The following is a 12,847-nucleotide window of genomic DNA, read 5'->3' on the forward strand; positions in this document are numbered from 1 at the left end:
GATTTTCGCTTTGAGGGGCAAATCTTTGCCGCGATGTTCTAGACGCTGCTTTCAGCCCTGGCCGGGTAGAAATTGGACGCTCTTATATTTCCAGCTGCTTACGTAATTCAACCGGTGGTGAAGCCCCCCACCCCATTTATTATCCTCAGCCATTCATATACCCATCGGTGATTCTTCGCGGTATCAAACATTTAGAATTTAGGAGATTCTTATAGTACTCGGTATATGGAAAGAGAGAAAATGTTACGTTTATCTATGTAGGTTTTTTCGGGTAGAAAGACAACTTCGATGGCATCTATTTCATTCCCTTATTTAGAAATTATTTCAGCTGGCCTCAATCTGCAGCCCGAATCCATCTCCTCGGTACTGTACCGTTTAATCACGGCGCAATTTAAGAAAAAAACCGATCATCCACAGTTCTGTGCGACACCAGAGACAATGAACTACAATTGACAATGAACTACAAACAACAGATATTAGCCATTTTTATCGAAACGCTTTCAAAACTGATCGCTCGCTCTTTACGTCCTGTGTTGCGCACTTCCCCTCTCGAAATTTTTTCAGAACACCAAAAATTTGATCAGAACTTTCAAGAAGTAATCACCTGGGGACGGTTGCTCAAAAGTGGGTTAGTGTTATACAGGGGATAGTTGACGTAGCGTCAATTGATATTTCATTGTTATTATGGTATTTATCCGACGGTTATCTTTAACCAACTTTTGAGCAACCGGCCCCTGGTTTCATACTTCAATGGTGAATCTCTGGATTTGGTGTGGTCTGCGGCTGCAGGTTGATCTCGCGTGAGCTGTCGTTAAAATGATAATAAAATCATTCATGAATTGTGAATTTAGAAATGCGTATTTTGATGTCGAATTCATTATCACAAGAACTTGTCATTCATTTTTCAGAACACGAAACGATTCGTCCGTGCGAATTCGTGGCTCCGCCCCCTCCGCAGAGCCCGCCTCCCGACGACGTGCCGCGTGTAATTTCGCCGAACATGGTCTCGACGGGTGTCGAAGTGTCGGATAACAATGGTAGGGCGCCCCCTAGCGGTAGCGAGGTGGGTTATTCCCATGTGGATGAACCACCTCCCGATTATAGCGATGATGATGATGATGATAGTGATGGTATAGGTAGGCAGTTGAGAAGATTTTTTTACCCCATCGTTCAAGCTTTCGGTTTCGATTCCGGTTCGGTATTATGTTTCCCTCTGAGCGGCCGTAGCCGAGGCAAAAAGCGCAGACGGCCGACCGTTACGCAATTGTAGGGATGTTTACTCCGTCCAGTGCCTGTGCTGTCTGCTACTGGTTTAAACTAAACCAGCGTCTATGCTGCTAACTTTTCCTGATTTTCAGTATTTGTTACTATTCTGTAACAAGAAATACCGATTCGATTTGTTTGATGCATACAGAAATATGAAAGATGTTACTGATGGACTTACTGTTGATAACTGATTAATTTGAACATTTTTTTTCATATTTCAATGAAATGTTACTGAAAAAAATTCAATTTGTTACTGATAACACTTACGAGAAGTTGGCAGCCCTGTATGATTGAGGAAAGAACCAACGATTACGAAGAAAATCCAAAGCCCACCGCACACGCGATCGAAAAAACGTTTTTTCCTCATGAAAGAAACGTTTTCTTCATGTTTTTTGTTATGCCGTGTGCGGGAGCAAAAACACAAAACGCTGAACACAAAACGCTGAACAGAAAACCTTTTTCGCGAAACAAGCGCTGCTTGATTTGCGAAAAACGTTTTGTGAGGCCGAAAACGTTTTTCCGTCCGTGGGCGTTGGATCCACGACTGAATAACCAATCAGCGAGCAACAACGTATCGGATAACATTACAAAAATTGATGCGAATAACTGAGTTTAATGTTGTCTCCGTGGATTCCATGGTGCAAGAGAAATGTTTTTCTGCGTGTTTTCGTTTTATCGTTTGCGGTCAAAACGCTTTACGAAAGCGTTTTGTGCAAAACGTGTTTTCCGTTTTGGTGAAGCGATTGCAGCAGGGCTAAAGAGAGTGGTGACGCTTAGACTCAATTTCGATGAGCCATTTAGGTGATAACGTTGCCCAAATTGCTTGCTCCGAAAATTGGCGACGAATTATCAAGAATCGTTTATAGCGAGCTTAAATCGGGGAAACATCGCTGACTTTTTGCCTCGCGTTACTCCGTGTATTTCGAAAAAAATTGTCGACGAAATTCTACGTTCTTAATCCTTGAAGAGTCTGATCGAAACGATATTTCTATCCAAATTTTCAAAATTTTCCAAAAATCTATCATATGTATAAAAATTCCTAGCATGAATTTCTAATCTATACCTAATCTATAGACTATCGTCTATGTTTTTTTTTTTTTCGAGAAATTATTTCATTCGTCGATTACGAAATTTTAAATTTCCAATTCCTCAATAACTGCCATACCTTCCTTCCTTTCTTCATGTGTAGCGTATGTAAATAAGTGGATGCTCGATATGTTTTTCACCATCCCTAGTGTTACATATGTATTTATGTGCTGTAAATAATTGTAATTCTGGAGCGGATTTAGGGGATGGTCTCTGAGGTCGGGACCGGTACGCTTCCGTGTGAGGTTGCCGATTTCGTCGACACAGAAGTCGTGAAACCGATGAAGTTGATAGTCATCCTCTCGGAAAATGCGTCTTTTTGGGTGTATTTCTTCAAAAATATGAGGGAGGGACCGCACTTATGGCCGATGACATGGCTGCTTTATCCGAGATGCGCCTTTCAACCCCGGCCTTCCAAATTTCCCAGATCCGCCCCTGTAATTATCTATTTCTCTATGTGATATTCATATTACGAGCTAATACTTATATGTCTTATGAGCTTATAGAAAGTTATCTATTCCTCGCACTGATCAAATGAGCACTTCCACCGAAATTAGTAATCCATATACGGTAGACTTCGGTATTTCTACAAAAATCCAAAAGTTAAGACCTATTCGAGTACCGTTTATACCGAGGTCCAGTTCCGCAGTTCTGAGTTAAGATTTAACTGCAGAAAATGAACTAATTCTAACTCGGAGTTAACTCTAACTCACGACTGTGGAACTGATGTCGGAGTTCAGCTGTGGAACTGTCCCTGGGTCAATACTGTCAAGTCAATACTGGTATTCAAGTTATGAAATCTGTCAGGAAACCGCGGACTTACGAGCTACGAATAAGCTTTTTTTCCATGTAAACCGTATAGAACAGCTTAGCTGCGTCTGTGTGAGGTTTTCAACCCAGAAGGACTTGAGTTGAAAATCAGGGAATTCTGCGAATATCTCGCCGAATTGAGAATTGGGAAACTCAGTAGCATTGGGAATGTACACGTATATACTGTTTCACCGAGAATTTGAGAAATCGAGAATTTGAGAAATCAAATGATGCGCCCAGGGCTTACGTAAGTTAGTACTTTCACGTCCCTCAGTTTTGCAATAAGAACGAAAGTTACTTTTCGATTCTTTTGTATCAGTTACTGGGAGAATATATTTTAGACAATTATGATTTATGAATTATTTCTTTTTTTTTATTGTTTATTCTTTTATGTCGTCAATAATTCAATTTAGATTCTTTCAACTCTTTGAGGTAAACTATATCTTTGAAGCAGCGAACAATTTGCCTGAATTAAGCTCAGCAACTTGCTCCTAAGCAGCTGGACACTTTTGCAGAAATGCAAGATTGATATGGCTTCGAAAATTTGGCTTTAAGTCTGTATTTGTCATAATCGGGCAACAAGGTCTGGAATTTCCCTCTCCCTCTCCCTCTCCCTCACCCTCTCCCTCTCCCTCTGCGGCACCGACCAGATCATCCATTGTATAATCACTGAGGTAAATTGTACGGATAAACTATAAATGGGAAAACCCAGGATAAAGTAAAACATGATTTCTGATTGGCTAATGATGACGTCATCTAAGCTGTACGTGTAGCCGCACACTCGAGCTACTGAGATAGGGTTTCATGCCGTGGCTGAGTCAGGTTTGAATCCCTGCCGGGCGGAGGGCGGGTTAATGTGTTGTACAAAACTGTTTAAAAAAAATGGACGCATGTCTGCCCCTGATGTACAGGAAATTCGGGGGTCTATATAAATTTGACGAGTAACCATGATTCTTGGACGGAACCGTAGTGAATTCCGATGAGTCGAAGATCTCAAGAAATTATTGTACGATTTAAAAAAAGTGAGTTCAATTTCGATATTTTTCTGTTTTAATAATCATCTATGTATACACTCACTAAAAACAGTAATTTCTAAAGATTTGTGTATTGCGACTTATTTCTTACTTCTAATAAAAAGTTATAATCCAGAAAATCCTTGCTAAATTCGGTGCTCGGTTTCATAGACAGGTACTACTAACTTTATATTATAACCCCCGCGGGGAGGAGGGGGAACATATTTTACATTATGTACGCAGGCATTCCTACACTGAGAATCCCGAACTAATGAAATGGGAAACTAAGATGAAGTCCGAAAAGTACGGAAGCCCCTAGGTGACATACAAGATAATTTTTTCACAATCTCGAGTTATTATGTCGAATTTCGACTCATTATGTAGATAGAATCGCACAATGATAAGAAAAAGTCTGAAAATGTAACTTCGAGATAGTAGTTTATTCAACGTTTCGACTATATCCTAATAGTCATCTTCAGGAATAATGCATTATTCATACAGGCATTATTCCTGAAGATGACTATTAGGATATAGTCGAAACGTTGAATAAACTACTATCTCGAAGTTACATTTTCAGACTTTTTCTTATCATTGTGCGATTCTCTCTACATCGCGTCAACACGGATATAGTGTTCTATCAAACGTGTTCGACTCATTACGTCGAATTTCGACATAATGAGTCGAAATTGCGAAAAGTTGGTCTTGTATGTCATCTTCCGTAGAAAGTGGGATTCTCAATGTTTCGTCACAACACTGGCCAATATTCGGCATTCCTACCGTGGTGTCAAAAAAGATATCCGCCAACACTAGACTCTTTGACCTCGTCAATTATTAAATAGTTAGTTAGCACTTGGCCTGAAAACCAGGAAAAAATGACGGAAATTCGTAATTCTTTTTCGGGGCTCGGAAAATTTTGTGTTTGAATCTATGAAAAAGCTATAAGGCAATTTAGAAATGCGGTCTTGATAATTATTTTGTGTGGTTTAGTGTAACTGAAGTCTAGAATTTTTTTTCATAGACTTTCATTTCTGCCTTCGGGGGCCGGTTTTACGGAGTGGCATTACCTTTAACCATGGGGTTGAATCAATTCATTTTCAATTTAGTTAGCCCCCACGTTTAAGGTAATACCGGTCTATAAAACCGGGTCCTTGAGTTCTACGCTCATACCTCATTTGCTAGCTAGGAAATTTCGATATTTGGCCCCGGAAAAGGCATGGAAAAAGTACGGAAAATCAAAGGCTGCAAATAGTACAAACTCTATATTAATCTCAAGCTGGTCTCTATGGGTTCTTGTTATGAGGTTGTAGGGTATTTCATGGAGATGGACGATTATGTGGGAATACCCCCGATTAAAACGCAGGGGTTCGTCTGAAATATGCGTCATCCACTAATAAGATAAAAACCCACTATTTACAGATCTCACCCTAGAGATCATCGTCAGGTGTGACGATGATCTCTAGGGTGAGATCGAAACGTCGTGTCTTATATATATTTTAGATTGAATAAATAAATTCTTGTTTTTAAATTCTTTTAATCTGTAAATAGTGGGTTTTTATCTTATTATCCGTTCACCACGTTTGAGTGTGGTTATCGTACTATCATCCACTAATCTGTCTACATTTGAATATCTACTTATTCATGAATCTGATCGGCTTTTGCCTTCTCCGTTCATTGAGTAATCACTAAAGCGATCTAAAATATTCGTATATGTATGTTGATGGCGGTTTTACTCCCAAGTAGAGCAGGCAGTCCGTGTTCAGAATAAGTCTCTCCAGGCTGAGATATTGGGGGGGGGGGCTCATTGTAAACGGCGATGAATTCGCCGCCTACCGGGGTACGGGGAATGGAAGTCCTATCTCCTTATATAGATCAGGGGTCGGTTGCTCAGAAGTTGGTTATCTCCTAACATGTCATTAGGAACTTTAAAGACATGCTAAGTTTATCGACTCATTAATGTTAACAAACTTTTGAGCAACCGGCCCTAGAGGATTCCATGCGTAGAACAGTAGTAGATAATTATAGTAATTTAGAATAGAGGTGAATGAGTTAACGTAGAATGTGCCACACCATATATACTTCGTAGTTTATCGCACCTGCATGTAATTATACACCATCGCTAGCAAAGATGACCGACATTCATTGATTGTTGACCGAGGGGTTAGATAGATCTCAAAGATCAACTTATTCAACTCGAAAAGTTCGATTGTCTTCCAGTATTCACGAACAACTACAGCCGGTTTCATAATTCCAATTTCGATTCTCAATTCTGGAGTCTCAAAAATGAACTAATTTCACTCTCAGGTCAAGACTTTACAAGGACTGTGAAACTGGGGCCTGGGTTTTCGGTTTTGGAAACAAATTTTCGAATTCGCATTCAGCGGATTATGCGGAATGTCGGCCATATTTACAAGAATCAGGTTGATTTCATTGTACGCATACGCACACGCGCATTCTAATAACGCTCCACTTGCTTTTTCACCTCGACAGAAGATGGCAGCACCGACGAAACGCTTCGCTACCCGCAAACCGTCGCCGTCGAGACCGCCGACATCCAGATCGAGCGCCAGGACCGGGTCGATGCGGCGCTGCCCGCGTATCTCACCGAGGTCAAGGTGACGAAATCGAGGACGAAATTCGATGCCGTTGATGCGGACGACGAAACGAACGACGAAATCGACGAAGTTAATTCGGCGTTCGAAGACGTGATCGCCGAAGCTGAAAATCTGCTCCTTAACAACGACGCATCGCGAACGGCTAGCAATATTAGCGCTGATACACTAGAGCCAGGTACCACAAACACCCCCCTAACCCCCTCACCTCACAGAGCTGTCTATCTCTATCCTGTCCTGTGGCATGGTGGATAAGGTGTTTGACTCTCAACCGAGAGGTCGTGGGTTCGAATCCTTGTGAAACCATGTTATTCAGGTAGGACACATATCAGTGCTCGTCGACTCACTGATTTAACAACAAAAGTCCGTACCTGGCAAAAATCTTCAACATGATGAAGTTGGCCAGTAATAGGTAAAACTAGAACTATCTCTTATAGGCCGACGCACAGCTTTCTTATACGATATGTGTTGTTAATAGACGCGTCGGCAATACAGGTTATAGGCCTAACGTTCGTTACCGGAAGTAGGTATCAGTTTTCGCGTCAGCCAACTACATTTCAATGAAAATCCGTCGGTTCAAGTTCCCAGTAAGCATTTTCTCAAAAAATTGGGAAATCTTGGAAAAGGCGAGTGCGTGTATAATCTCTGAGAAAATGCTTACTGAAAGTTTGTAGCGACATTTTCATTGGATTGTAATTGACAGACGTGAAAATTGATATATTGGCCTATAACCTGTATTGCTGTTCATGGTTCATGTCAACTGTTTCTATTTACCGCGCACAGTTGAAAAAGTACGAACTGTTGTAAACCTCTCCTGTGACTCCGCTCAACAGGGACCGTCATTAAGAACGTGTGCGAAAAAGAGGACTTTTTTTCAAGGTCCTACCTTGCGTATGCGCATCGTACTATATTGCCGAGGACCTCCTACCTTACATACAAAATGATTGATCGTCTAGTATAAAACATAAACAAACACCTAATGTCTATTTCAACCTGACTTGAGAGCATTCCTGGTGGCCTAGCACAGTCAGTTTCGGTAGTGCATACCTGATAGAAGTCTTATTAGGAACAGAATGGATTGGCAGCTGACCTAAAATATCGTATTTTAATCCACTTTAAACTGCATTGAAGGATATCCACAAAATCTGCATTAAGAGGGGTTCCTGAGAGAAAAGAGACTCCATGATTTGAAAGTTTAACAATATGTCTCCATGCCTACCAACTGCAGTTTGGAACGTAGGCATGGAAACATATTGTTAAACTTTCAAATCATGGAGTCACTTCTCTTCATTTAACCCCTTTCAGTGAAGACTTTTTGGATATCCTTCAAAAAACAGTTTCAAATAGATTAAAAAATGATGATTTAGGTCAACTGCCTGTCCTTTCTGGTCCTATAAAGACCTTTATCAGGTATGTACTACCAAAAATTAGCGAGCTAGGCCACCAGGAATGCTCTCAAGTCAGGTTGAAATAGACATTAGTAGTCTACTGGTCAGCTGAACTGTTTCCTCCAAATTGAATGCCGTTACTAAGGATCCGTAGAAAGGACCCTTTCTGTCCTCGATGTTTCACAAATTTCACTGCGCATTGCAGCACGCAAATGTACCATAAGCCTAACAAAAAATCTAACATCTATTTCGAGTGTTGAATCTTTGTTCATTATTTTTTCAAATTTTAATCTAGTCCTGAATATGAAAATAAATCGAAATTCTTTCCATCTTTTATTGGTAGATTACGAACCGACTACGGAGATGGGAAAATTCGTCAAACAAATGAGCTTCGAAATGAGTTCGCCGCCATCCGATAGGGGGCAGCACGAAACCGAGTCCGACGATGACGAAATACATTCGCATTACTCCGACACAGGATCGTTAACGATTATCAAACAAGTCGACAGTCGTCACGGCGATATAAACGGAAACGTCGAGCCGCCGGAATCGGCGGCCATGTTGCGACGCAAATCGAGCGTCATAATCGACGACTCGATTTACGACACGGCCGACTTACCGGCGCCACCTGTAACAAGCGGATCGTTCATCGAAGTCGGACAGACGGAGTTTCCGCCGCCACCCGAATTCGTCACCGACGGCTTTGAGATGCCAGCGGACAACGACGGCTGGATCGAGATACCCGGCGGGGAGGACGATGACCACGACGACGAAACGTTCGACGCAGACGTTCGTTTCCGTCCGGTCGTCGCGGCCGACGAGGCAGATGTCGAAATTCACGAGAAGAATTTGAAAACGACGCGAATTCGAATCGATTCCCAGCGTCTCGTGTCGGTTACTCCGGAACCGATACCAGTCGGTGAAACTCCGGTCGTCGCCGATTCGTCGTCATCGTACGACGCGGTCGACGCTGATATACGTCTCGAAATCGAGATTTCCGCCGAAGCGTCGCCAGGCAACTCACCAGTTGTCTCAACGGAGGTAGGAAGTGCGTTGCTAGGCAAGACAGCAGACGCCGCCGCAGATGAAGATGATCGGCGGAATCCCGAATCGGAAGTCGTCCAGTATTTCGAGGAGGAGGTCGTTTATCACGATACGATACCCGATTATTTGATGCCCAGTTACCTGGCCGCCCAGCAGGCCCGCGCCCGACAAGAGAGTCCCGCGGTTGAAACTACTCCCACGCCACCACCGACTCCACCTATCGTCAAAAGCGAAAGTTACTCGACTCGTACGGTGGTTACGGAGAAACCGCCTGTAGCGCCGCCATCAATGCAATCGGTTAAATCCGAACTGGAAGAAAAGTTGAAGAGCAAACTGAATTCGAACCGCAAAGTTCCCGCGGCGCCAAAACCCGCGACAACGGCCGCGTTAGAATTCCGTCCTCGCAACGAAAGCGAAACCGATATTGTCATGGAGGATAAATCAATATCGCAGATCAACATGCCGGCTCGACGAACGGAGAATTACGTCGCGTCGGCCGCAATGAAAAAATCCGAAGACGTCGAAAACGTGAAATTGCGCGAGAAAAAATCGATCGCCGCCGATTCGGTTATGGTTCAGAAAGCGCCGCGAGTCGCGTCTTTAGAAGCCGACGACAACGTCGTGTTGAAAGAGACAGCAAAATCGGCGTCGCCGCTGCTCGTCGCAAAGAGAAACTCTGGCAACACGGAGAGCGCGACCGTCGAACGCAACGTGCATCGAACATCCAGTCAAACGGAGGGATACCGCGCGAGTACGTTCGCGCTCGAGGCTCCCGAAGCGAAGGACAAACAGTTGAAGTCGCAATTCAGCGAACTGCGCGATAAATTCGCGAATTTGCAAAAACAATTTCAGTCGAATCAGGACTTTTTGCTGCGACGGCCGGCGGCCGCGTCCGGCTCGGTTACGGCCGATGCGGGAACGTTTAAAAAACCGCCGCTCGGTCGCGTGATCGATACGCCCCCTAGTGAGCGTCCGCCGTCGTTTGTTCCGCCGCCTCCACCCGTGGCAGCGGCGGCGCCGGCGAGGCAACCGGCGACGACATCGGTCAAATTAGAACCGCGCGAGGAGTTGATGCTGTCAATTCGCGGCGTCGGAGGTCGCCAGGCCCTGCGTCCGGTGAGTCAATCGAAAAATATCGTCGGACAATTCAGAATCGATTGAAAACGAATCATTTTTTAAAAAAACGTGCGCGCGACAACCAAAAATAGATAAACAGTAAGCCCTTTATACGACTTAGCATGACGTGTGCAACGTTTCTAATAACCTCACTTATCACTCCGATTCTAATATACGTAATAACTCGAGAAATATTTGGCTCATTTGAAATTAACCTAATTAACCGATAATAACCAATTAGTTAGAGTTCGTTCTAATTAACCATAAATAGTATATACCGATAACTGCACGTCATCACTCTCTGACATTGCCGTAGTTAGTTTAACCTCAGCGCTTGCATGATTAGTTTCTAGTTTCTAGCCTATCAAGCCCCCTACCGTCGGTGGCTTTTTGCTACCGGTGGATGTTCGGGAATTAGTCGAAAAATGTAAATTCTGCCTAAGTTGATATTATTCCATTTTGAAAATGTTTATTCCGATAACGCTCTTGCGCTACGTAGTATCACAGTTGTGGGCGTTGATTGAATTTGACTCTTCGACCCAGTTCGGCAGTTCTCTCTGACTCTAGGGTTGACACGTTCAAAATGAACCAATTCTAACTTAACCCTTTCAGTGTGTCTACACCGCAATGCGGTGTATAAATCAGTGATAGATATTGCTAGTACACTGCACAGCGGTGTATTGATGTTATTAGTAATTACCTCTCTTGAAAAATGGCAGCACCTGTCAAACATAGTGAAATACTAGTAACTAGGGATACACTGCGCCGCGGTGTAGACACACTAAAGGGGTATTCCCGTTATTCAACACATTTTTAGAAATTTTCAAATTATCTCCAGCCTATGGGGTATTAATTAGTCAGCACTGAAAGGGTTAAGAGCCAGATTTACCTGCGGAACTGGATCCTGTGTGATTTGTTGATAATCCATGCTCGTCTGTGGAACTGTTCAGATTAATCATACAGCGCACTCAATCCAAGCTTAATCCGGTTCAGTTTAATCTGGATTTTGATCCAATCCAAATACTATGAACCGTAAATGTTTGTAAAATATGATTGAAACTTGACTTACTTCATCAGAACCATATGATCCGGATTAAGCAGTAGGGATCGACTGTTTTTGAAAATTTGCCACCAAGTATAGTAAATCCCACTGTTTTTGAAAACTTTCCACTAAGTATAGTATCTGGTACTGCGGTTCCTGGACTTAAAACAATGCGATGAACAAATCATTGTTCATCGCATGATCTTATCTTGTGTTTTGAAAGCTAATTCTCTGGGTATTGAGGTTGTTTTTTTTCTAATTTAAAAACAATATCTGTTAGATTTTCATTCACAAAATTATGGACCATCATTCACAAACTCCTTCACCAAATCCATACGAAGGGAAAGTTTCGACATAGAGAACTTGTTCATATTTTATGTTATGATCCTCGCTTGCCAGGCAAGCAAGGATGATGAAAAGGTTGGTTGTTGATGCCTATGATATAGAGATCGATTTCTTATTTATTTTCTCTTAATCGTTTCAGGTTAGTATTGGAGAAACAAGATGGTCGACATTGAACTACCAGTATCCGTCTGCTATGGATAAAAATGGTTCATGAACTTTGCGTTTACCGGGCAATTTCGTAAATATTTTAACATTGAGTACAATCATCTAGATTCCGTAGTAGCTGATATTTATAGAAAGACTGTGCATCTTTTAGACCAGTCCAGACAGGATTGCTGTAGAACCAAATAGAGCTCACACTGCTCCTTTGAGTTTAAAGAAGTTATCGGCTATAGAACCATAATGAGCTTTAACTGGGCTTGAGTTGTCTGATTGACTGTAGAAATTAGCTTTGACAGGTCTTCGCAATTCAACCGAAATGAGCTTAGGCCGGCTTTAAGTTGTCTGATTGGTTACAGGACAAAATAGACTGGCCTGAAGCGTTAGAACGAAGTCTTTGATTGTTTCGAGACTGGTCTTTGTTTGTTTGATTGGCCATATTCTACAAAGATGAGCTTAGACTGGCCGTAGAACTACGATGTAGACCAGCTTCCTGACCGAAGTTATGACATTTATCAACTGAGATCATATATATGGACAGACAAAGAGCTCTATATGGTCAATTTAGCAGGCCTCGGCGTTTGTGAGATTTTTACCCGCTTTTGGAGCTGAATTTTTGCTGCTAAGAATTTATTGTGATAAATGAAATTTCATATTGGACAGAAAAACGTGTACAAAACCATGTATTATATTTGTTGATATATTGTTATTATGTTATTATTATTATTATTATTATTATTATTATTGTCATCATATTTGTAATCATTGATATTGTCAAATGTACGTACATGCGTTTGAAGATTGTCGCGTGAAATTTGATTCGATGATATTACTTAGAATAGGAGAGATTAATTGATATTATAATCATGGTAAAATGGCTTGAGATCATTCAGAGATATTTATTCGTATTATTATAACTTTTTTAATGTATTATATTGTGAAGTGATGAATATTAGGCCTGCATATATT

At 41.9% G+C, this 12,847-nt stretch overlaps 1 protein-coding gene across 6 annotated transcripts in view; it reads left to right on the forward strand.

The window, feature by feature from the left end:
* LOC141911508 (uncharacterized) overlaps positions 1–12,598 on the forward strand; it is a 39,136-nt gene extending 26,538 nt beyond the window's left edge. For 3 of the 6 annotated variants that reach the window (XM_074802477.1, XM_074802478.1, XM_074802480.1), the window contains 4 exons: positions 909–1,136; positions 6,663–6,962; positions 8,516–10,332; positions 11,859–12,598. In XM_074802477.1, the coding sequence (XP_074658578.1) occupies positions 909–1,136; positions 6,663–6,962; positions 8,516–10,332; positions 11,859–11,933 (2,420 nt within the window). In that variant the 3' untranslated portion in view covers positions 11,934–12,598. The remainder of the gene's footprint in view (positions 1–908; positions 1,137–6,662; positions 6,963–8,515; positions 10,333–11,858) is intronic. The other 3 variants (XM_074802479.1, XM_074802482.1, XM_074802481.1) reach the window with 3 other exon arrangements.
* The last annotated feature ends 249 nt before the right edge of the window (positions 12,599–12,847 follow it).

The sequence above is a fragment of the Tubulanus polymorphus genome, chromosome 10 (genome assembly GCF_964204645.1).
Source record: "Tubulanus polymorphus chromosome 10, tnTubPoly1.2, whole genome shotgun sequence".
NCBI classification, from domain to species: Eukaryota; Metazoa; Nemertea; class Palaeonemertea; order Tubulaniformes; family Tubulanidae; genus Tubulanus; species Tubulanus polymorphus.